This window comes from Ursus maritimus, unplaced genomic scaffold (assembly GCF_017311325.1).
Source record: "Ursus maritimus isolate PB19 unplaced genomic scaffold, ASM1731132v1 scaffold_12, whole genome shotgun sequence".
Classification (NCBI taxonomy): Eukaryota; Metazoa; Chordata; class Mammalia; order Carnivora; family Ursidae; genus Ursus; species Ursus maritimus.
In genome coordinates this window covers 49,690,608-49,716,856 of record NW_024423564.1, presented here as the reverse complement: position 1 = coordinate 49,716,856, position 26,249 = coordinate 49,690,608, and the positions used below count along the sequence as shown (strand labels likewise).

Genomic DNA, 26,249 nt, shown 5'->3' with positions numbered 1-26,249 from the left:
GACTATATAATATCAAGAAAAGATGTGATTCTAATAGGCTTTAGAGTTAAAGGGGCCTAGGGCAGTTTGTCAAGGCAAGAATAATATAATAAAGTAGAATTATTAACTTTGAATCATAGCGTCTCTTCTGATATCCTATAGGCTCATTCAATCATTCATTCATTCAATATGGCTATAAAAGAGGGAGAAGCAAAGAAGGTAAAGAAACCTACCATGCTCCAGGTACCGGGCTATCACACAACAAAGAAGTGAACAAATCAGATAGTCTCTGCGAGTCCTATGGGACAAGGAGGATGCATGGGACAGAAAGGACACATTGAGACAAAAGAGGGATAATTGGACAACAAGAGAAATGATGCTATTTGGTGGGAAGCTGAGACAGGAACTCAGGGAAAACCTGTCTAAAACCAGGGGCTGTGAGCAGTGCTATTCCAGCACACCCGCACTTCCTCCTGAAGATGTTGATAGCCCTGCACCTGTAGCAGGTTGAGTTATTTGGCCTGAATGGATTGCTCCTTTTGTCAAGCCACCTGTTTGATAGATTTCTTGAGTTCTCATTTCAGTGGACTTCCCAAAGCATATGTGCTTACAGAAATCGGTCCTTAAAATGCCTGTGGGAGGAAGACCGGGTCTCAGATAAAGGAGTTTGGGGGTGTGGTGGAATGCATGGGGTATTTTCATTTTGTGAAGCTCACATACACACCAATTAATACTTTTCCAGTTCAGAATTCCCAGGGTCCTGCTTTATGAGGCCTAAAAATAATCATTGGAATTAACCAACGGATTCCTGATCAAAGGCCCACGAGGTTGTTTGCTGGAGATATTGCTATAAAACCATGGGATCCAGTCTTTTCAAAGATATTTCCCTCATAAAACAGGATAGGAAAAACCGCATCACCAATAACTATTTTAAACATCTAAACTTTCAAGGATGTGCTTTGAAAGAATTTGAACCCCAGTGGTGTGATTTTGAATGTTTCTCTCTGCTACTGGGAAACAAAGCCAGTGAAAAAGCTCTAACTTCCTTGAAAAGCTTTCTTTAGAAACCTGAGCCATCCAGATTATTCCTAGAAAACCTTTCCTAGATGCCAAGAAAGTACATAAATGAAATGTTTATGTAGATGATGTATTGATTTTAAGACCAATTATCGACATTTTCGAGTTTTCTGAGTTTTATGTGGTGTGGTTACACTTAGCACAGCAGAGACCGTTGTACAATTGATGTGTATTGTATAATTTTGCTCATTTCATGATTGCAGCACAAGTTTGCTATTTTAAATTATTAGGCTCTTATGATATTTTCTGTTTTTGTTGATTATGACTTCAATTTTTGCAGAGAACCTCAGTCAAAAACAGAGCCCTTGATTAACTCTTAAGTTCTATGGAAAAACATGATCCATTTGAGGTGTCGTTTTCAGAAGCTCATAACTAAGATTAGGAGACACGTATTTCTGGGCTTTAGGATGATAGCTGTTAGTCATGCCTGTTGTGTAGAAAGACAGGATGATCTCTAAAATTAAATGAAGTCAGGTGGGGGTGGAGTGACAGAAAGGGGCTCTTTGTAGTGCAGGCAAGCAGAGGGTACTGCCAAGCTCTCTCCAGCCAGTGCCCAGCTGATCCACTCTGCTTTTAGGTCATGAAAAATTGGACAACATTCAAGATTCACAAATGAACTTAGTCTGGTTTATGAGATTAGTGTGAACTCTTTGAATCTACCAAGTGTAACCAGTGACAGAAAAACATATATTTAAAGAAAGAATACGTAAAAAAATGTACCTGTTGAAACAGTAATCCCTAACTTTGCCCACAAAATGACAAGTCCAGTTCAGAAGGCTGAATCTCTGGTGGGGCCGTGATACAATACTTTTTCTATCTCAGGGGATTTGGTTCACCATAATTTTTACCAAGGGAATCTGTGTATTCTTCCTTGCCCGCAATCATATTGCTTCAGGCTTTCAAAAATATACTAAAAGTTAAGATGTATAACTTTGAGACATCTTTCCAGACTCAATCCAGACAATGTTATCCTGACTATATTAAAAACTCGTCACCCGAGCCTCCACCAAGACATTCCCATTCCCTTCACCACACTTTGGATTGTGATCCTCTGTTAGCATGATATTCATTCATTTGATCATAAGTTCCTTGAGGACAGAGGCTCCTTTTATTCAGCCCCATGCCCCCAGTTCCTAGTACGATGTGGAACTTTGCCAGTGCTTGAAGTTTGTCAAATAAAGGGATGAATGAATAAAATGATGACATTATTATTGTTATCTGACATCCTTTTGACAGATTCTTATTATCCTAAAATGGAAGAATCTGAATGGGTCCTGCTTCCATTCCTTAGCCCTGAACTGAGAAAAATTTAGACCATTCATGGTTATAACATTTCCAATAACAGCAATATGAATGAAAGCCCAAAGTCCTGCTTATCTACAGAATATTGTGTAACTTAGGGAGAAAGCGATCCATGATGCTTGGTTTCTCTTGTCTTTGCAGCACCTCCACCACTGCCTCCCAAAAACGTACCAGCCACCCCACCCCGAACAGGCTCCCCGCTCACAGTTGCACCAGGTAAGCTTCAGGTTTTTTTGGTGCTGGGATGATAACAGCAGTCAGCAGTGGCCATGGACCTCAACCTGCCCTGGACGTGTCAGGAGCTGTAGAGACTCAAGCATGAAAATGTTTGCATTCAGTTTTCCTTCCATGACAATTTACTATGCAGACTTATTTTCCAGTATCACTCTCAGGTTTCACAAAAAGGTTCTCTTTCTCAGCTCATTTTTCCTCTGTATCATTTTGTTGAATGAGGGCCACATTTATTTGTGAGATGAAAGAAAAAAAAATCTCAATATCAAAAGTCTTTGTCTAATTGGCATTTCACTTCATTGGATCTCATGTTAATGATTTACGAATTAAAAATCTCAAGGCAAAATTTGTATTTTCCCAAGAACCGATAATCTTTTTTCTAGAATTAAAACTGCCTAGTTTACAAAGACATAGAATGGTTCTCAGGATGTGCAACCTCTGGGTAAGCTTGGGGGGGGAGGGGGGGGATTTTTTTTTCCCAGGAATCATTTTCATCCCGTGGCAAAAAGCTGTGTAAGGATAATGAAATATGGCAAGGAATTGCCACATGCCTTTAGATTGATCTTTTCTAAGGCACATCTTTACCTTGTATTAAAATCAATATTACATATTCATGCAGTTTGTAATCTACTTGTCCTACTGGGCTAGCAAGTCAAAAGCAGTAATTGCTATATTATGTGTCTGGGCCCTTAGGATATGGTTCTGTATCCCCTTTGGAACTCCATTGCTGCTTTGTCCTTTGCTATTTTTGCAGCCTGGAGTTTGATAGCTACAGAGTAGGTATTTATCAACAAGACCAAGTGCAAGGCATAGTCATTTTTGAAATTTATATTGATTAAAACCCAATGAAGAGTCATCCAGAGCGTCATACGTGGAGGTGTTTGCAAGTTCAGATCATTTTGGCTCCTTGTATTCTCATAAATATATTAGATATAAATAAATCTACCAGTGACATAATTATAAATAGTGTAGGACATGCAAACTGCTACCCCATTTATTTGTAGCCTTAGAGCCTTGAAGGTTAATTCTTTTCTAATGTGAAATATGGAAGGACTGGGCCAGTTCTTAGAGCCGATGAGTTATTTCAAGGTAAAGTTGCTTCTTCTCATGCCTTGCCATCATTCAGGGAACGGGTCTAATCCCAATAGCTTCTAATTTCGATAACCTCAGTGTTTAAAAAGTGCACTTGCTCACATTACAGTTGTTTTCAAGCATTTCCTGCCAAGCTGTAGAAGATAGTTTTAAATTTTTTTCTCATGACTGATAAGAATTAAAGAGAAGAGCTGATGCTCATGTTGGAGCAAAACCGAGAACTTTCTGTTTCGTGACTCTAGATAGACGTGTATCACAGCGACACCTGCGATGTTAACAGGTTAGACGGGATGGGAAAAGACATTATAAAGATGTTCTGACAGTTTCCTCCCCTTTAAACGAGTACATGTGTACCAGTTCTGACAAGTAGTAGAGGTCTCCTCAATAACCTGTGTGTGTTGTACGTGGATGTATATGTGTGTGTGTGTGTAAACACACGTGTGGGGTATTCCTTTAAATAACCTTTGTACCGTGTTTCTGGTGTATTTAAGGTGAAGGATGTACGGCTTAATTATGATACAATAATTTTTTTAAATGAACAGATATTATTAGTTTCACCAAACATTTTAATATGCTAGAGCAGTCTTTATCAAATATGAGGGTGATTTTCAGCTAGCAGTTATTTTTCTACTGTGCTGTGTGTGGGCTAGACTTGCAGAAGGGACCTCCCTTTTGGAATTGCAATTCCAGAGCCTGAACTCTGTGAACCTTTTCAAAGTGCAGCCTTTTCAAAGTGATCACCCTTTGCACTCTTGTGAGCCGCCTTTGAGAGCAGTAGCACGCTCGGCACTTTCAATGGTGGTAAAAATAGCTACCTGGGGTCACCCAGCAGAAAGGGTAAAGTAACAGCATAAAAAGACGATGCTCACCTTACGGCGGCAGGGAACGCTCCCTTCCCCTTGAGCTCCAACCCAGTTATTTTTACACCTCACAGGGCAATCTGTGTACTATTCTTTGCCTCACCCCTCCCGCCCCCCGCCCCATACAAATAATATTCACTGAGTCAATTAAAGTTAAAAATCAACTACTTTAACCACAGGAAATGGCCAGTCAGCCACAGAGGTCAAAATTGAAAAACTACCATCAATCAATGACTTGGACAGCATTTTTGGCCCAGTGTTATCCCCCAAGTCTGTTGCTGTTAACGCTGAAGAAAAGTGGGTCCATTTTTCTGATACGTCCCCGGAACATGTTACTCCAGAGTTGACTCCAAGGGAAAAGGTGGTGTCCCCACCAGCTGCATCAGACAACCCATCTGACTCCCCAGCTCCGTGCCCCCCGGGCCCTCCAGGCCCCCCAGGACCCTCTGGTCCTCCTCGCAATGTACCGTCACCGCTCGATTTAGAAGAAGTCCAGAAGAAAATCGCTGAGCAGACCTTCATTAAAGATGATTACTTAGAAACAATCTCATCTCCCAAAGATTTTGGGTTGGGACAGAGAGCGACCCCACCTCCCCCACCACCACCCACCTACAGGACTGTGGTTTCATCCCCCGGACCTGGCTCAGGCAGTGGTACGGGGACCACCAGCGGTATGTCTTACTGTTTGAGTGTGCTTCCTGTGGCTGGGAATGGCCGTGGCTGCTGCAGTGTGAGCAACGCCCTCCCCCTGCCTGGCAGTTGGCTTTAGAGCTTCCGCCGTCCCTCCTTCGCTCTGGGTGTTCCGTGGCCCATGGCATGTCCTAGTGCATCGAATGCTAACCGTCATAGTGTGAGTCTGTGATGTGTTCTGCCCTGCACTCCTAGCGCTTCTTGGAGTGCCCTGCCTTCCACCCCGCACTTAGGAAGTGCATATTTTTTAAAGGAAGCTGTTTGCAATTCAGGAAAGGTCTAGAAAGGCAGATTTCATAGCCAGTGAGTTTCATGTTAAGTGTCTAATTTCCCTGTCAGATGCCTGTACAAGAACGTTTTTTAGTTTGTTTTGTTTTCAGCTCTGTTGAGATATTATTGGCAAAATTATAAGATATTTAAAGTGCACAATGTGGTGATTTGAGATATACATTTATAGTGAAAGGATTCCTCCCATCGAGTTAATGAACACATCACGTATTTACCTTTGGGGGGCGGTTAGGTAGGAGGAAGGGTGAGAACATTTAAGCTCTACTCTCTCAACAAATTGCAATTATACAATATGGTAATTATACAATATAGTGTTATAGTCGCCATGTTATGCATTAGATCCTCAGACTGTATTCATCTTATAACTGAACGTTTATATAGTTTTTTCCCCAAGAGTCCTAATTTTGGTAGGTAGGTCAATGTGTTCTTTCTTCTTCTACTCTTTTTCTTTTTCCTTTCTTTTTTTTTTGTAGGGGGAGAACCATGTTAACCCCTCTAATTACTTTAGGAAAAAAGAAGTAGGGTTTGGAAAGGAGATTTTTAGGGGACAGCAAAAACAGTGTACCTTACCGCACCCGCAACGTATCAAGCTGCCACTGAACACAAATTATTCTCTGATTTTATTTTGATAAGCTCACCAGCCTACGATGTCAGCTCTTAGCATGATGACAGGTGATGGAGAAGTCTATCAGAAATGGACATTTGAGACTCTCTGTGCAAATGTTGATATTGAATCTGATATTTTGGTTTGCCTTCTTTGAAGCTTCATTTTATGTTCCCATCCTATAAAAGGATGGCAACCCCTGCCATGCACACCGAAGAAAGATCAAGATTTCCTAATGTATCTTCTTCCATACTTTTTCTTCTACTGGTGCTCACATTTATCTGGCAAGACCCCGCATTGCCTTCCCTCTTGTGCCTGTGGGTCCAGGTTAGGCACCTTCTAAGTGCCATGTGTTTTTGTTTTTAATTTGCTTTGGAAGAGGTGACCAAGTTTATGCTATTTAGATCTAGTGAGAGACAGGAAGGAAAGGCATTTGTCTCCATTCTAATATTTATCATTGCTGCCTCTTTCAATGGAATATTTCAGTGCTTGCTCTGTGTTTGAAAATTCCTGTGCTTTAAGCATCCAATCTGATCAAGGAGAGGACTGGAGGGGCGCCTGGGTGGCTCAGTCTGTTAACTGTCTGCCTTCAGCTCGGGTCATGATCCTGGGGTCCTGGGATCGAGCCCCATGTTGGGCTCCCTATTGGGCTCCCTGTTTATTGGGAGCCCGCTTCTCCCTCTCCTCCCCGCTTGTGCTTTCTCTCTCTCTCTCAAATAAATAAATAAAATATTTTAAAAAAAAAAAGGAGAGGGCTGGAGATTCACCTGTACCCCACACAAAATCGATGTTTTATATCACTGCATGTGTCCCAGGTGCTTCATCCACCAAAAAAGGAAAACTACTCAATATAGAAATAAGTTTGGGGAACGTTATGTTAAGACAAAATCAGCAGGTTTCTTTACCATAGGACCTCTGAGAGACTTTAATTTGCCAATAATAATAGCTATAAGTTTCTTTTCCGGGGTATCATCTTAATCCGTTGTGCACATCATTTCCTTCTTACAACAACCCCATGTAATAAATGCTCTCTTATTTCTCCTATTTTACAGCTGCATAAACTTGGGGAAACTGTGGCTCAGAGATGTCAAGTAATTTCCCCAAGTTTACACAGCTACAGGTGATGGACTTGAGATACTCAGTCATACTCAGGTCTATCTGATTTTGAGCCCGTGTTCTTAACCCCTGTGCTCTTCAGGCACTCTTTTAAGGTTTAGTTACAAAATATCACAAACTTAATTGACCACTGACACCCACCTATCATGCCCTGTGTCATCAACAAGATCACCAACAGTTTTCTCTCAAAACCCACTTCTCTGTGCTGCTCTTGATAATTCTAGAGGGTTAGAGCACCTGTCTTCATTCTCTGTTGCATTTTTAGATCATTTTTGGAATATAAGCCTCCTTACTTATCTGTAAAGGTAATAAAAGGACCCCACTTAAAGCCTTCAGTTCAGATTTCAAACCCAAAGAAGTTGGCTCTCTATTATCAAAGAGGGGACTGTTTCCAGGGTCTTGCATGGTGTTCTCTTCCCAGGCTGAGGTTCTCATCTTCTGATAAGACTTCTAGAGAAATAACTCCCTTGTTCCAGTGGCAGCCTTCTGTGCTTTCCTCAAAATGAACATTCTTAATTGGGGAAAGGGAAGACAGGGCAGATATGTCACTTATCTGTTTCTTCCATCACCTTCCACGAGACTCGGGAAGGCGTTTCATTGAATTGACCACTGATCTAATGAGTGAAGAAGGGAGCCTTGGCTTTCTTTCTGAGATCTTTGAGAATTTTGTTGTCATCTCTCTGTTCAGCTTCATAAATTATTTGAGATTTTTTTTTTAGGTGTTACCAGTAAAGACTATTGATACTTAATAATTAAGCTGGAAAAAAATGATACTCTGCTGGTAAAAGATTGAATTTCTAAGTGGAAGATTGAAGTGGGTCAATGAAGCTCATGAATAAATAAAACTTTGCACAATTATCTCCTTAATTAAGTCCCAGTTTGTCATTTAATGTTTTATTGATGGAATATAAACCGACTAGCAGAAATGTAAATTTACGATTAAAACAATGAGAGATGGCCTCATGTTTTAAAGATTAACAATGCTTCTCAAGACCTCCTTTTTATAACACTTTGCCTAATGAGACTAGCTTTTCCTGAACATCTCAAACTATATTTAACTGGGTACCATTATGCTCAATTTTAAAATTGCATTCATTTGGTCACTGACCAAGTGTAGACAGTACACACAGCCTTGTGAATCAGTTGAGTTACCCGATGTTGAAAAACAGTTAGAAGTTAAGAATTTGCTCCAAGAACTTTGATTTACTTCTGGCAAAGTTATAAATACCTAGTTTGGCCAGAACTTCGCTTTATTGGAATGCAGATGATAATTCTCTTGGCAAAGGCCATTTCTTCTTTCTTGTGGGTGCTGAGCCAGGGAATGGGAGGGAGAAAGAGTTTTATTGGCCTGCAGAGACCAGGGAAAGAGAGATGTCAATAAAGATAGAATGTTCAGTGCAACACTTTCCAACTTGAGAAACTAAGGCAATATTAGAAGATGTTACACGCACACACATTTATAAACAAATAAGTGTGAGCTAACTGGGATTGACCTAAACAAATATATTTCCTAACTACAAGTCTTTTAGAGTGGCATAGTCCAAATAGGGAAGCCACCAGCCAACAAAGAGAGATGAAAGCTGAAGCAGTTGCTGTGTAGCTTTCAAGGGGCTACCAAAAAGACTAGGCTAGAACTTCAAGTTGAAGCAGCAAATGGATTGAAAGCATGTCAATGGTTGTCAACTTTATTGAACTCACAAAACTAAAATAACATACAGGTGATTTTTAAAGTTAAACCTGAAACAGTGATGTCCAGTTTTTTTCCAGCCCTGCTCTTGGGAATAAATTGCTTGTAGAAGAAATGAAAGTGTAATTCCAGATCAAAGAATGAGGACAGAGACGTACAAATAGTCTTCTACACTCTTAGAACACGAAACAATTGTGCAATCTCACAAAATCAGGGGAAGCCTCAGTTCAGTTAAAAAATACCCCTCAGGCCCTGACTACCCTCTGCAAAACCTCAGGGTTCTGTCAAGAGGCTTTTGCTTCTTAAACACTGCCTCAGTGCCTTTCTAACTGCACAACAAATCAAATCCATCCAGTTAGGAAAAAGTGAAAGGAAAAGGGAAACAGTTAACTTGCCACTTTTTTCTTTGCTTTTAGTTGTGTCTGTATGAAAAAGACACAGTCTTTACCATCATCATCAACATCTATTCCTTTTATTTGTGTAGCATTTTATAGTCTACTAAACACTTGATAAGCATTTTCCATTTCGATTGTCACAACTACCTTGTAAGGTAGAAATCTCTCATTTTTTAAAATAAAAAGCTGAGGTTCAAAGACGTTAAGATCCCACAGCTGATAAGAGGCAGGCAGGGCCAGAAGTCAGATCATCTGCTTTTTCATTCAGCTTTTTTCATCGTTCCACACTGCCTTGATGACAAGCCACATATTAACTTTCCCAAGCATTACTGACAGTGGTTTTCAAAACTTTCCCTCTTCGAACATGTAAAAAACAGGTAAGCAGCTGACTTTTTCCTGAGCTTGGTTCAGAAGATGATCTCTTGGAAGTAGACGCACGGATAGGTATTTTGAACCATTCCTGTGGCGTGGTTTTCCAGTGAATCAGAACCTAGACAAAGTCCCATGAAACTTCCTGACAAAGACTTTGTGGTTTCAAGGTTTATTTTCCATCTCTCTGCTGTCACTTCTGTTTCCTGAAAACATCCTGGGTGTCAATCTATTAAGTGAAAAGGGAACTTTGCAGTGGGACCTGTCAAAACATATCTTCTCTTTTTATTCAAGAAAAGATTAGCCAGAGACTAAAAATATTTATGTTGAGAGAGATGTGCAGGAGCTGCTGTTAACAAAAGTAAGAGCAGACTTTAGGTAAAATGTGGGACTTCACAGTCCGCTTAATGCTACAAGACGCTGCATGTAAGAGCTTGGACTTTGCAGTTAAATCAACCATCTGAGCTATGGGACCTTGAGCAAGTTACTCAATATCTCTGTGCATTCCTACAAAACCTAGTGTGGGGATAGACTAAAATAATGCATGTCAAGTGCCTGGCATCGATCTTGGCCCAATGAAATAAAAAGTAAAAATACAAGTAAAAAAAGAAAAGTGGTAGAGGTGGAGAGACAGTAGAGATAGGGATGGAGGTGGTAGTAATTTTAATAGGGTTTCACACTAACGAAATTACACTTAGAATAAACAGCACAGAGAAACACAACACCCTCAGTATTTCGGGTCGTATTTAAATAAGGGGAGCAAGGTTTACCCTCAGGGACTGTCATCAGAGGAGAGCAGATTCCAAGAGGCAGGGTTCTGCTGTTCAACTTCAAAGCTCTTTGGGAATCTGAAGATCTGGAGATGGAGCCCAGCATCTTGCTGACCTAGGTTTCTCCAGAGAGCAGTTTTGCGGCATGTCAGTTGGGAGGAGAGGAGTGGGCAGTTATTTTCCTGAGGTGGGATTTCTTAGAATTCTCTTGGAATGATCTGATAGCTGTGCTTCTAACTAAAGTGACGAAACCTGTGGAGTAGCTGGAGCTTTTCTGAGCAAGCGCTGTTTGGAACGTCAGTCTGAATTTCTTCAGGTTCGGAGTCAAGGAGTTTATTCATGCACCCCAGACATCTGGCTAAGGCTAGACCGACCCCTGAGTCTGGAGACCCTACTGGTGTGCTGATTCGTGTGCATGCCGGCCTCTGTGTGTCTTCTGTGTTTCCCATGTTTGTCATTGACAGCCGGAAAAGTAAATCCAAGAGGCTCTTTTCAAAATCACCACAAAAGCCATCATGGGCCAACTCTACATAAAACAGATTCCGGAGCAGCCTCCTTCAAAACACACAATCCTCTAAATTCAGCGTGATTCTAATTATTAAGATTCTAAATGCAAATCGCCTGTGCAATGTCCAGTTCACTTTCTTATATTCTGTCCTTTGCTTACTATCGAGTGTTTGCTTACCTTTATTAAAGTTAGCGCTCATATTTTGAAGCACAGGAAAAAGGATAATTCTCTTACACATGTTTTAAAATATATATATGTATATGTATATATATCATGTGGAAAGATCATGCACCTTCCTTCAAGGTCTAACCTCTATTTTCATCTCGGACATAAATTCTGAATATGCAAAAACAAGAGCATTTATTATAAGTTTGGTGTGTATGTGGTCAAAATGAAAGGTCCTTACCACCAGACTAAAAACGTCTTCCACCACAGAGAATAATAAAAGGATCTACCTTTCACTGGGTGTCACATGACAACAAAAGGCAACAAGCTTCAGCTTCTGCCATCAACTCTAGTTCAACTGAGTGATTTTTTTTCTTTATTAAAAAAAAAAAACACACATACACACTAGATGCTAGAGTGTTGAGTGTACTAATTGCTGGGGTGGAGAAAAGCATCCGGGCCCAGCACTGTACTGGGGGGATGGGGTAGGCAGATTCCGTGATGACGGCTCTTGGCCACGTGTGGTGTCGGCCATTGTTAATACCAGCTTGTTTTTCAGGTGCGTCATCCCCTGCGCGACCCGCCACTCCCTTGGTTCCCTGCAGCAGCACCACCCCTCCACCGCCTCCTCCCCGGCCTCCATCTCGGCCAAAGCTACCTCCAGGAAAACCTGGAGTCGGAGATGTGGTATGTTCCCTTCTGCTACGGCTTGCTCAGAGACTCCTGGTGAGAATGACAAACAGAAGCCAAAATGCCGCAACACAGGCTGCCTCGGTGGCCCCAGATCACTTGTGCAAATGGCCCTGACAGGTGGCGTCTGAAAGGCAGTCCCTGCAGCAGGAGGGTGCATTTCAACCCTCCCTCAATCGCCACCATCTTTCAAGTTGAGGTCTAAAATGATAGGAATAGGAGGCTGGGGTGCTCAGTTCTGCCACCGTGGGTTTGAGGCAAATTAAGATAGTAATGCTCAATTGCACTAAGTCCTTTAGAAAGAGGGGTGTTTCCTTTCACTCTATCTGGTTGAGGAAGGCTCCAAGAGAGGGGAAGTCCTGGTTTCCATCCCCTGATGAAGAGAACTTACTGGTGTTAAGCACACCGTGTGAATACAGAGGAGGGTGGTAGCCTGATAAATTTGTTCCAGAAGTTTCTTGCATCGTGTTTAAAGGCTGAAGAGGTGGCAAACATTCTGTGTGAACAAATTAAGAGACTTCTGGAAGCGGACCGTTTCTTTGCTATCCACACACAAGAGTCACAAACTGGTGATGTCCATAATAATTGGTTTAACTAGCGCAGTTTTGTATGCTGTATTTAAATATGTTTCAATGGGTATAAGCTCTCACAGGAGGTTACCTGCTTAGTCCCTGAGGGCACGTAGGTTCACAGTCCTAGAACATCACAGATCTCAGCTTCTCTAAGCCTGATGTAACTGCCGAGTGTAGCACAACACGGTTCATGTTTCCATCCACAAGCTCCTGTTAGAGATTGAATCGATTTCAAGATAAAAATGGTGTCACCTATACTCTTCTAAGAACCTGAGTTGTCCTATCCGGGGCTGAAAGATGTTAAAAACATGGAACAAGAGTACTCCAACCTGCGTGTCTAATTTTCTTCTCTTTTCTTCTTCCTGCAGCCCAGACCTTTTAGCCCTCCCATACATTCTTCCAGCCCTCCTCCGATAGCACCCCTTGCCCGAGCTGAAAGTACTTCTTCAATTTCGTCCACCAATTCCTTGAGCGCAGCCACCACTCCCACAGTTGGTAAAAATTATCTCCTGTCTTTTAATCTGTTTGTTGTTGTGACTGGCTATTTTTTATGATCTGAAAACCTCAAGGCCCTCTACTTCTGGTTGAAATTGTTTTGCTCTGTGTTCTGCTTCTATCAGCTGACTCTTCTTTTAAAAGCACCTTCTCAGCAAAGGAGGCAGAATGCTTCAACTAAGCAAATAAACAAATAAAAGAACATTAACACCTGTATTTTGCAGGAATTCTCTTACGCTATTCCATACAGAGCTACTCATAAAAGTAAAGAAGAAATCACCAAATAAGGTCCTGTAATTTACATATTATTTCTATAATAAAAATAGTCTCCTTTGAGGAGGAATGTTTATGTAAGTTCCAGGTGTGTACCACATCAGAAATCACAAAATTCAGATCTTTTATTTTCTTACAGCTTTCATTTCTTCATCACTTTTGGTTGTCCTTATGTTGACAGATGGTATAATTGTTGGCATTGTGGGACTTGAGCAAACTTTTGGACATTCTTTTCTAGTGCTTTTCGGTGATGTGTGGTCAGTTTTCCCTGAGAAATAAGTCATTGCTGGCATTTGCAGTAAATGCCTTTGTGCCTCTTTCCTTATGGTGTGAGGAAAGTCAAGAGTTGAGAATGGCTGCTCAGCCGGATGGTTTGCCCAGGTTTAAATGCCTCATTTTGCCTGGAGCATCTTTCCTCTTCCCAAGGCTGATCTCTCTCTACACCTCTTTACCCGTCTTCCATAAGCTGCTGCCTCTCTCATATTTGCATGGTATCTGGGACCTGAGGCTCAGCCCTTCCATTTTTTCCCATTGTCTTCCTTTATTGTCCGAACTCCCCTCCAAGTCTTGCATATTGTAAACTAGCTGGCCCATCCTGCATTGCTTGGGAGAATCATTAACTCAAAGCTAAATAAATCCCTGCTGTTATTTACCAAAGAAGAGCACGCTACAGGGTTGCCCATGTGAGAAGTACTTTGATCAAAGCCTGAAGCTCTTCTGGAGAACTCCCTATTTTCCCAGGGATATAAATGAACGTGTGCCTCGTAGGGGCCCCAAAGAAATTTTCAACTATATCACATGTTCTTTTTTTTCTAATCGGACCAGCCCAAGCAATCCTTCAAATTTGGTGAAAATATAGCCAATTTTGTAGGATTCATTAACAGACAGAAATTTAACATTACTTATATAGCCAAGTCTGTCCTTTCTCTGCATCATCCATTGAGGTAATTTGGGGCTTCCTATTTTAAGATGCCTATTATGTCAGTTCTCTCTGGAGTTTTTTTCTGTAATGTCCCAACCTTTTTTTTGGACACTCTTTAATACTCCTGATTGCTACAGCCATTTCCCCCACTCTTGCTCCCTTTTTTATTTTAAACAAAAACAAAACAAAAACATTGTTTTGTTTTATTTGGGGGGTGTTTGTTTTTGGTTTGGTTTTTTCTCAAGATTATTTGTTCCACCTACTCCATGTGATTTTCCTGATTGGTCAGAGACGAAAGTAAGAAGTATAAACTCTCACTCACAGAGCGGAGCTCAAGTGACCTCAGATGACTGTCTCACATAGTCTTTAAACTCATTGAGATTCATAGAGAAAATGACACACACAGAGATTTGGAACCGTGTCCATGTTTTATACAATGCGTTTTTATACTCCTTACCACTGAAATCTCAAATCCTGCCCAGTGACTTTGATTCTTAGCACAACCAGTATGCATTCTTTCAAGAGGAATGCCAGAGGGGGTTAAAAAAAAAAATACAGCCACCTGAGGGGATACTCACATTGCTTCATTGCTGAGGAGCATTCTGATTTAATTTGTTTGGTTCTGGTTTTTTTTGTTTTTTGTTTTTTGTTTGTTTTTTTGGTTTTCCTCTTCCTCACTCTCTTGTTCTTTACTTCCCGCTGCTGGGAGTCACTTGACAGCCACTTCTCTCTGAAGTAGACGCCTTGTCAGATGGCTGCCCAGCAGCTCCTGTGTGTTGCTGTTTATCTCTTTTTGGAGAGGATGCGCTTTGGCTGTTCAGCGCCAAGGGGCTGACTATTCATGCCTGACTTGGAATGTCAACTTTATGCCGTCAAATGGCTTGCGGGGGATAGAGAATTTCAGCAGCAAATTTTTGAGATCGGTGGCTCAACATTTCCCTCCTCCCACACAATATTTTTTGACATTTCCTATGACATCCGAGCCCAAACTGGGGCAAGTGCGGTGGAAACTTTGTACATATTTTTATTTGTACTTGCTTACTGCAAAGTTTAACGTGATTCAAGGACTAAACTTTTAAGAGCAAGTCTAATCTTCCTATGCAACAATTCCTGTAAGAATATGCCCCCAAAACACTTAGTGGACATAAAATCTTGCATGAACGCTATGATTATAAAATCACAAATCTGATGCCACACCTGAAAATAGTACATTCCGTGTGCATCACCACGCTCAAATAATGAAGAACCCCTCTGCAACTGTATGTCACGGAATTTAGGACGCCTTCCGTCAGAAGATACAGTATTATTTTATATATGACTAAGAAAGGGAGGGGAAAACTGCCAAGTAAGCTGAGATGCAGTGCTTTCTTATCACATTAATTTTAAGACCCATTCCAAATCTAGAGATGTTAAAATGTGAAAAAGTGCACATATCAGAATCAATGAAATACAGCACACTCCTTTTGCACTAGTAAGACCTTCACTATTTGATTTTGGGGGGAAAAGCCTATTAATATTATGGGAATAGAGAAAATGTTTAAAATTATTCTAAGAAACAAACTCTTAGACATTTAGAGATAAACAGAGATACCTCTAATTTAAATATCCATTTTTCTTACTTTTTTCTTATCTCTATGGGTAAGAGTCAAGGGTTTTTTTTTAGATGTTTGCAAAATCTTTCTTTGGTACCTCAATGCAGTAAGAATACCATAAAGACAATTTTTCATTGTTAAATGAAAAAATATATATTATTAAATATATTGTTATTTATATTCCTTCACTGTTAATTATGCAATATCAACTGCATCTTTAACATCCTCTCAGAAATCTGAATGAATGAAAAGTAACCATTTGTAGGCACCAAAGGGAGCACTAGGTGGATTTTGATGTTTCCTTTGGTGTAGAACTCCAAGCAAAAGTGATTTATATTCAGTACTGGAATATTAGCTGTCGCATCTAAATCTTACAACATTTTATCCAAGTCTTTGTCTCTTCAGGCTGGGTGGCAATTCCAAATTGGATAAACATTCTTTTAAAAATACTTTTATTGCTGCCAATTACTCTGCACAGAAAAACCTTTGGAGATGGATATTCCTGATCTCAACTAAAAATTCCCAAATTTAATTTTAGTCTTTTTTTTTTCTTTCTACTATTTTTTTTTTTTTTTTTTTTGGAAAGACCTGTCTCTAGTTCTGGCTTCCCCATCCCAGATCAATTTGAGGCAATTTCCATGGTTAGTTCCTAAGGAAATTTTTTCTTCTGTACTTAATTTGAGTGTTGTCCTTATTTAAAGCAAGCGCAGAGCTATCCAATAATTCATCTTTAAGTTCCCCAATTTAGTTAGGATGTTTTCTTCAAAGCCCTCAATGTCCACAACCACCATAAAAAAATTATGAGCGTGTTATTCAGCCTATGAATTATTCTTTTGTAACTTCAGTTCAAAAAACAAATTGGCAGTATTGGAAGCTCATGGGGTTTTTTTGTGTTTGGTTTTTTTTTTTTTTTTTTGTATGTGAATACTTGCCTTCTATTCTTTTTTTTTTTAAGTTTTTTTTTTTTTTTAACTTTTAACCCCACTATAGTTAACATACAGTGTTATATTAGTTTCAGGTGTACACTATAGTGATCAACAATTCTATACATTACTCAGTGCTCATCATGATGGAGGCTCCTCATTTTAAGGAAATTGTAAATACGAAGTTAGTTCTTCAAAGGAAAGAAATATCCTCCATCATTTCCCACTAACAGGTATGAAAGGGTATTGTAACATTCAGTTACTGCCAATGTAACTGTTTTGCTTCCTATTTTCTGGACAGATTATGGAGTGTCCTTCTTAGTGCCATGTCCTGTTCCTCTCCTATAGATATTTTAGGCATTGCATAACTTGTTCTAGCCACCAAGGAAGCCACTTATATAACAAAAACTGATTGACAGGTGTTATCCTAGAACCTTAAAAATTGACAAAGATGTACTTTTCCTGCTTTACTTCCTAAGTCTAGGAAGCAAGCCAGTAGAATGTTTTTTCCAAGAAACATTATTTACAGAATAATTTTACTACCCTCATCAACTTCCTTATCTTCTCTACATTGTAGGGAGGATTCTCCCTTATGGGTCTTTGTACAGATTTTATTCAGTTTTTTATTTAAGTTGTAATAACACTCTTATGACCTGTGGAATCGAGCATTTTTTTTTTTTTTTGATCACATAGAATAGAACTCCAATTACCTGTATTTGTTAGTTGGTGAGGAGGAAGATCATGTGCAAAAGATCTGAAACTGTTGGGGTCCAGAGCAACTGTTGTGATCAATTTACAAAGACGTTTGGCCATAGCTGGATACCGTAGCCAAAGATGGAATTACAGTAATGTTGCCCAAAATTAACAGACCATAACTACTAAAGACGGGTGCAAGGCAAATTGAATTTGGGTACTGATGAGTTTGAAATGGGATACTTCATTCAGCGACCTCAGATTTACACTGTTGCTTTTTTACGGTCTTGTTGAAAGCTTACTCCTGCCCACTGGGGCAGGGAGAAGGTATATTCTGAGTGATCCTGTGTCCCAAGAGGTTCTATTGATGGGCATATGTCTGGACACTCGAGAACTGTGTCTGAGTGAAATGCACTCACACAAGTCAATTACTAATGATAGTGCCTTTAACAACTCCCTGAACAGGAGTTGTGGCGTGATTTCTTCCATGGAGCTGACTTCAGCCAAATTCACAGATGTTAAAACCTGGCATTTTAAAATTTTAAATTTTTTCTCATAGAACCATCATAAAATGAGCACATCACTTTTTTTGTACCCTATCATCGTTATCCCAGTGTCTTACGTTTTGTTTCCTTTTTCCATTAATATCATTCCTGTGTTTCAATCAGCGAAGTGTACTTGATTTCATTTGGGATTTGTATTTGTGCTTTTGTTCTCCATTCCTTTATATTTCTTTGGTTCGTAGTGTCAGAAGATGATGTTTTTTATGACAAACTGCCCTCGTTTGAAAGGCGCTGTGAAACGCTGGCAGGTATGGTGCTAGCCGAGTGATCTCTAGATATCTAGCCGTTAAAAATCCAAGCCATTATGCCGTCTGAACGCTATAAACCTCATGGACATGCTAGTCACCTCATGAGTGTCTGGTGCCTCTCAGAAGCACCCTGTCTATTTATTGTTCATCATGGAACTCATGCCACCAATTTTTCTTTTGAAGTGAACATATTAAAAAGCAGCAGGTTGCATGACAGTTTCTCAAAAGGTTTGAAAAAGGTGAGATGCCATTGCTTTGTGAATTTCCAAAGGAAGGAATAATTTAACTGCTCAGAATTACATGTCCGGTGACTGCTTTTTGATTTAAAATATAATAGAACACCGTCAGTAATCTTGTTTTCTCTTTGGTACATAGGTAAAGGGTGTTTGTGTCTGGATGCCTAAGGTGATTCCAGGGGAGGGGACGGAAGATGTGTGAATCTTCCATGAACTTTAAATTGATATGCAATGCTGTTGTCATTTAAAACCTAAGCTAAGTTTGATGTAACCCATAACTCCGAGTTTATCTTTTTGAAAATATAGAAGGGGATGACATTGAAGATGATATGGATACAGCAATTGCTGAATGACCGTTTGCCCTAACTAGTGCAGTTAAAATATGCTGACGCCCCTGCATGGCCAGGAAGACTTCCGCTCCATGCGCGCAAGCACCGAGTATCAAGCTACCAACAACACGTGCCCATCCCTTTAGGCCTCCATAGCTTTGCTTTTGCTTTCTGTTTCCCGAACTAAAAACAAAAACCAAAACATAGATTGCCAGCCTTCCCTTTTTCCTGCACGCTAATGGCATGCAGTGCCTCCTCCCTCCCCCATAGTGAGATTAATGACCTGTAACTCATACTGTGTCCTTCTCTCTCCCTCTCCTTAACCTTTCCCATCCCGCTTCAACTCCTGGCCATACAGAGAATGAACAGCCTTCCCTCGTTTGGTTTGACAGAGGAAAGTTTTATTTGACTTTTGAAGGTAAGTAGTACATAGCATACCAGATACTAATTGATACCCCTCATGCTTTTTTTCCCATCTGCATTTCCAAATCCCAGTTCTCTTCAAAAGACCTGGTCTCACCTTCTATATACAAATGCTATGGCTACTTAGAAAATATGAAATACTAAAGAAAATATGACATGAATTTGGTTTGTATGGGATCTTCAATTTTTCATATTTAAAAAAAAATCAAGCCAATTTGCAGTCAATATTGGTTACTTAACTAACTGTGTTAAATTGAAAAAAAAAAAAAAAGCAAACAAACACCTTTTTTGACCAAGGAACTTAACTCTGTCAACCAGGGCTCTTTCCTGACTCTTTTGCAAATGCAATACGACAAATGTAAGGACTTTTTGGTTGGAATCGGCATTTAATTTTGTTTTGGATAACTAATATTTCAGATACGACATCCATTACTGTAAAACATAAATATATTTACATATTCTTATGACAAGGAATGCTGCATAGGAGATCAGAAAAATGAGGAAAAGAGCAAAAAGGAGTATTGTAGTAAATTCTATTTGCATCTACTGAAATTGCAACTGACATGGCTGTAGAAAAATGGACAACTATCGCTGGACTTGCCATTTTAGAAGATTAAGGTGAATTTACATAAATATAATGTCAGATATTTAACCTCAATGTTGGATAATTTGTTATATTCTGAATTAAGGATTAGCATTCTTCTGTTTTATATTTAAATTCTAAATCATTTTAACAGGTCAGGCATTTGATAAAAAGTCCTATTTAAGCTAATTGTGGGGAAAATTTAAGTAATTTAATATAATTGTGGGCCGCCTCACCCATAAATATTGATCATGTAAGCCTCTACTTTCTACCATTTTAAATAGCTAAATTTCTCCTAGGATCAGAAGTTGGCCAAAATATATTCTACTCTAGAGTTGAATCTAAACATTGAACTTGTCTTGTGTTTCATGACAACGAAAAGCACTTTCCTAACTTGAGTGTGTGTTTTATCGCAATTTTAAAAATCGGAATGACTGATAGTGATATTTAAGTAGCTTGTGAGGTGTGGCTTTTTTCTCTCAGGGGTGAATTTTCCTGGCAAGATGGTCCTAGAGGTGGAAGTCCTTAGCTTGGAATAGCTTGGGTAGCAGCAGAAAAGAATGATCTGATTTAAAGCTTTCCAAATACCTGATGTCCTGTCCTGGCTCAGGTGGAGGACAGGTGGAGAGGTAATCTTCAGGGAAGGATGCATGTTTCCCACATGATGTCAGAAGCCTTCATCACCTCGGGTCATTACTTTTGTAAAAACCGAGATGCAAAATCCACAACTTATGACCTTCTAAACTTTCTCTTTGAATCAGATGGAATTAAAAACTGCCCAGGTGTTTTTTTACTGATCACATCTCAAAAGGAGAAGCTACAGTTGAATAGGTTGGTAATCCCAAAGTACAGCAAACACCTGCATCTGTAAAGGCCCTCTCTCTGGTTCAGGCTGGCCACAGCAGACTAGTTTACCCTGTGTTATCCAGGAAAGTGAACAGCACTCTACTGCCAACCCTGCCTCAAGTAATTGGGACTCCACAAAAAAACAACTTCGATGGTTTTTGTCGTTTCTGTTTGTTTCGGTCTTAGAGTATCTATTGGCTCATTTGCTTGTGTTGGAGTTTGGGTTTCTTTAAATAGAGAGAGAGAGACTTTTTTTGAAGATACCTATCTAAAGACAATGTTAGGTTGTTGGGTTCTTTTTTAAATATATATTATCAATCAAATATAAGTATTAATAACTGTGTGGAATAACACTGTGAACTACAATTTTTCATTTTAGGAAAATATAAAATATAAAATGTAATATTAGGTGTCTAAAGTTGGTGACATAGCCATTCTAATTAGTAAGATCTGAATTTCATAAGCATCTTGATTTAACCCAAGAAAGTCATGCGAGGAGGTGTTTTAATAGAAATAAATCAGAATCTCTAGTACCGTGTTACCTTCACTTTGTGCAAGTCAGGGGAGTATAGAAAGGGCTTCCCGAGGGGCTATGGGAGCAGCCATATCACAAATATATGCCCCTACTTATCTCATTAAGAAATGCTTATGCAGATAAAAGTACATTAAAATGAACTTCAGGACTTAGGAGAAACTAAACATTGCCACCTGAGCAAGAATGGCTCTGTTTTAAGAATGGAGAAGGGTGGGGTGCCTGGATGGCTCAGTCGGTTAAGCGTCTTCCTTTCAGCTTAGGTCATGATCTCAGGCTCATGAGATTGAGCCCCACATTGGCTCTGTGCTCGGTGCAGAGTCTGCTTGTCCTTCTCCCTCCCGCTCTGCCTCTCCCCCTTTACTCTGCACACCATAAATAAATAAATAAATAAATAAATAAATAAATAAATAAAACCTTTAAAAAAAAAAAAAAGAATGGAGAAGGTTTATTTTCACCATTTGTGTACATTAGCCTCAGGTATTTTTAGCTAGTGCAAGCTGGAAGGATTTTTTTTTTTTTCTGCTGTGACGATAAGTGACATCGAAATTGCCTTGAGAATAGTGCCCTACCCAAATTTGGAACTCCAAAGGGCTGTCATTCAACATGTTCTATTGAATAGCACTTCTAGCATATTCTTCTAGGGCAGTCTGGTTTTACCCACATCTGTTATTATTCATACTATCATTTTCTTCAATTCTTCATTCAGGGAATACGGAAGATTCCCAGGTCAAATTATTCACCTGTTCTAAACAGCTTTTAAATCATTATTTATTGTCATCTAAATAGTGTTTTTATAGTGTTCAACACCTTAGCTGGTCTCACTCATTGCTTCGTTCTTATAGTGCTCTAGGCATTATAGTTACTCAGTAAGTGTTTGAGCCACTAACCAACCAACTAACTAATGAACATTGGCTTATGAATTTATTTGGAGATAAATGTGATATGCTTCATACTTCCAAATTTGAAAGATAGAAAAGTGTTAAACAACAGTTCTAACCCACAAGAGTTTTAAAGCTTTTCTTAGTATTTCACTGTGATAAACAATTTCAGTAATATCTTAACCTATTTAAGTTGGGTTTTAAAAATACTAAAGTTGCAAGAGGTAATAACTTCAATTAATTCATCCAAGAGTATATCCTATTGGAGCTATCAAGTATTCTTCTGAAATGGAAGGAAGGGATAGATATTTCCATGACAAGTAGAAGATGTGATTATTAGACATTTGAACAGTTCCCTAGAGCATTTTAACATGAAGATATTTCCAGAAACATGCTGTCCCTGTCCTTGATTAGCTTATTTCACAACAAAATCATCTTGTACCTGGTAACGAAAAACAAACAAACAAAAACCCCTGCAACCATTCTTAAGTGTCCTTGTGTCTGAATATCATCTCCATCCTATGTGCCTACAGGCTCTGGCACACTCATCTCTAGACTGTTCTGCGCTCCTGCTATTGCTCTTACCCTCTCACGCCTTCAGGAATGTCACATCCTTAGCAACACCCTCCTCTACATTCGCAGGCTCTCTGCCAACCTCGCCCACCTGTTTCCTTAACTGAATCCCAGCTCTCTTCAGAGACCATCACTTCTGTAGCACTCTCCCTGGAAAGTTCTCCAGTCTTCTGTGGGCCATATGTCATGGGACTACTAGGCACTGTTTGAGTTCTCCCAATTCCCTGTTGCCACTTCCAGACCCCCTCCTGCTGTGCCGCCCACCTGATCATTCCACCTCCTACCGCTCCTTCTTGCTGGCCACCGCTGACCTGCAGAGCATTCCTCTGCGTGTAACTACAGGCTTAGACATGCGGGAAGCCCCCTTTCACCCTCTTCTTCACCTTGCTTCCTCGACTTATCCTGTGACATAGATTGATGCGGATGGCCCATCCAACACCCTGGTTCTGGGGCCTCTTTGACTTCTTCAGCTCCAACACACTTTCTCTCCATGCTACTCGGTAATCCACACCTCTGGCCACATCTTGGAAGTGGTCCCCACTGGCAAGGGTCATTTTGGCTATTTCATAACCAACAATTTTTCATCCTTTCTGTACACCAAGGACTAGATTAGGCAATGATTTTTTTTTTCATTTAACAAATATGTATTGAGGAGTACTGTGTGCTAGTACTCTGTAAGCACTCCCCAGTAGGAAGCAAAACCGAAAGATATTCCTGTCGCCATGGAGCTTACATTCTAATGTGGAAAGTCAAAAATAAGAAGATAAATAAGTAAAATATATCACATGGAGATGTTAGTAAGTTCTCCAGAGAAAAATAAAATAGGGAAATATACTCCCAGTGGAGTATATTGGAGATTGCAATTTTAAATAGGGGAACCTGAGGGTATAAAAGTAATGGGTCATAATAAAAATTATCTGAGTGCTTTAATATGTGCAAAGTACGCTCCACTATTATGTCATTTCATCTGCACCACTCACTGATGAAGAAATTAAGACTCAGAGAAAATAAGTAACCTTTGCAGGATCCCTCAGCCAGGAAGGGGCACAGTGGGAATTTGAATCCTGGTGGCCTAGCTGGAGACCTAGGATGATGCTCTGCTCTGCACACATGACCTCATTCAGTCTTCGCAACAGCCCTTTGAGGTCGGGGGTTCTGGTGGGTTTCCCTGAATCTCCTGACCTTCCAGCTCTCCATTCCCCTGACTATACCTTGTCTTTGACCTCACTGAGACCTCTGGTCTTCTGCCCACCCCATGCTCAGTGCACTGGCACTAGCTGACATTCAAGTTCTTTTCTAGACCCCCTGGAGGAAAAACATGTTTCTATAATGACTTTAATTGTCTCTACAACAGCAGCTACATTTCCTCCTTGGAATTATGTTGTCTATGTGAAAAGAATTCACTCTTGGACATTTTAAACTTCTGACCTCCTTCAGCAGGGTTTTAAATATCCCTACTTGATCATCGGTAAGACATAATCATAGGCATGGACCACTCAACTTTCCTTACCCTGACATAGTAATCACATCCTGTAAGAAGCCAACAGGTCGAATTTTTCACATATGACTGGAGGATATTAATTTCTTCATCTGAGAGTCACTGGGAAGAGGAAAATTGGAAGGCGTGACCTGTTTTCTGGGGAGCAACTATTTTGCTAGATTCACAATATTCTTCCAATGGGAAGTTTCTACTAATTGTCCCCACCCCACCATAAGGAGACCCTTTTCAGTCAACAATTTAATAAAGTTATTGAGTCCCTACCACTGCAAATCACAGTGTTACATACGACCAGGTTAAGAAAAAAATCTATAGAAACATAAAAAGCAGTCCATCTTCATTAAAAATATGAAAATCACACTCCCTAGGCATTCTGAATATTTATATGTAAACTGTATGGTAAATATAAAATGTAAAATCCTTTCTAGTAATAACTAAGGCCACAGAGTTTTTATGAATAGCCTAAGCTTGTTAAGATCCAAGTGAGACTGAACCAGCAAAGTGTTCTGCCAAGCACATCTACCAAGGGTTTCAGAATTCACATTGCTGCTTCCTAAGACACGAGTTACCCGGTTCTGAAAATCTCTAGATTGACCAATCTGCTGATATTTCACTTGGGTTCTTGCTCTTTAAGGCAGTTGCCCTGTCTCACTCATGTTTACTGTATGGCTGGTGTGCTGGAAATGAGCCAGGAAGTCAGTGAAGGAGAAACCTCTTTCTCTCCACTACTCACAGCACTTCTTACACCACGTGTATGCGGTTTCCCCCTTACCCCAACAGTGCTGACACTAACAACCTGGAGTTAGTGCAGACCCCACAGGCTAAGGCCTCAGTCCTACAAGACTGCCCCCTCCCCACTTCAGATGCCAATTACACATCCCAGGCTGTCACCTGTCCTTCTGATTGACCAGTTATAAATTGAGGGTTCTTACAAACCCCCGTCTTGGGTTTAGTAATTTGCAAACAGCTCACAGAACTGAACTTTACATTCTATTACCTGTTTATTATAAAGGTTACGCCTCAGGAACAGCCAAATGAAAGACATACCTAGGGCAAGGTTTGGGAGAAGGGACACGGAGTTTCCACACCCTAAGTATGCTGCCCTTCTAGTGCCTTGATGTGTTCACTGAACTGGAAGATCTCCAGAAGCCTAGCTTGGGTTCTGTACCCAAGATGCATTTGTTTATTATGTCTGCTATTTTCCTGGTCTCCAAAGTAATCTCTCGGATCTCTGGTAGTGACTAAGCCTGGGAGTTTTCTCTTGTATCCCCATCAGACTCACCTAGGACTGTAACAGTCCTAAATGCACAGTTGTTTCTGAATGTGTCCCTCACTCAAAAGAAAATGAGTCATTCAATACCTTTAAAATATATAAATGTTAGGGGCACCTGGCTGGCTCATTCAGTTAAGCAACTAACTGTTGATTTTGGCTCAGGTCACAATCTCAGGGTTGTGAGATCAAGCCTCACGTCGGGTACCGTGTGGGGTATGGAACCTGCTTAAGATTCTCTCCCTTTCCCTCTGAGCTTCCCCCACCCCTTTCTCTCTCTCTTTAAAATTTATATATAATGTTAGATGGCCTTGCTCTGTTCAGGATTGAAGACTTTTACTCCCCAGCCCAGGAGATGAACCCTGAGTTTGAATTACACATGCCTGGGTACAGAAGTAGATTATATAATAGCATTTCCCATCTGACTGGAGTTACCAAATAGAGAACTGATGAGATCAGCACAAACCCCCAGAAAGAGGAGTTGCTATGTGTAGACAATTTTAAAACCTGAAGCATAGGTTAAATTGTTTCCCGGAGCAGGAAAAGGGAACTATGGTCAATGATGAATAGAAGAGAAAACGTAAAGAATACCCACGCATGGGTTCCTTCATTCAGTGGTTACTTCCATGACGTCCTCAGAGCTCTAAGCCCCTGTGCAGGAGTGATGGAGGGAAAAAGATGTTTCTGCCTTCTAGGAATTCCCAAGAAATGGAGGAGACGGGCTCTTCCTACTAAAGGCATACTATAGCAACAGTTATAAAAGAATGTAAAAAAGTGCTGGAAATGCATGAATAGTGGATAGACGTTAACCCGGAAGAATCTGGGATAACTTCTGGAGGCACAGGCACTTGCGTTGACTGACGAAATTTGGGGATTTACTGAAGCAGTTAGAGAGAAGCAGTAAGGGACTGACAGTACTGTCTTCATCTTGAGATATAAAAAACACCATCGTGGTAGCAACATTTGAAATCTAC

General features: G+C 40.2%; 1 protein-coding gene across 1 annotated transcript in view; it reads left to right on the top strand.

The window, feature by feature from the left end:
- SGIP1 (SH3GL interacting endocytic adaptor 1) overlaps positions 1–26,249 on the top strand; it is a 195,955-nt gene that overhangs the window by 129,682 nt on the left and 40,024 nt on the right. The window contains exons 12-16 of the mRNA XM_040627185.1: positions 2,500–2,574; positions 4,721–5,212; positions 11,693–11,820; positions 12,764–12,890; positions 19,028–19,087. Of these exons, the coding sequence (XP_040483119.1) occupies positions 2,500–2,574; positions 4,721–5,212; positions 11,693–11,820; positions 12,764–12,890; positions 19,028–19,087 (882 nt within the window). The remainder of the gene's footprint in view (positions 1–2,499; positions 2,575–4,720; positions 5,213–11,692; positions 11,821–12,763; positions 12,891–19,027; positions 19,088–26,249) is intronic.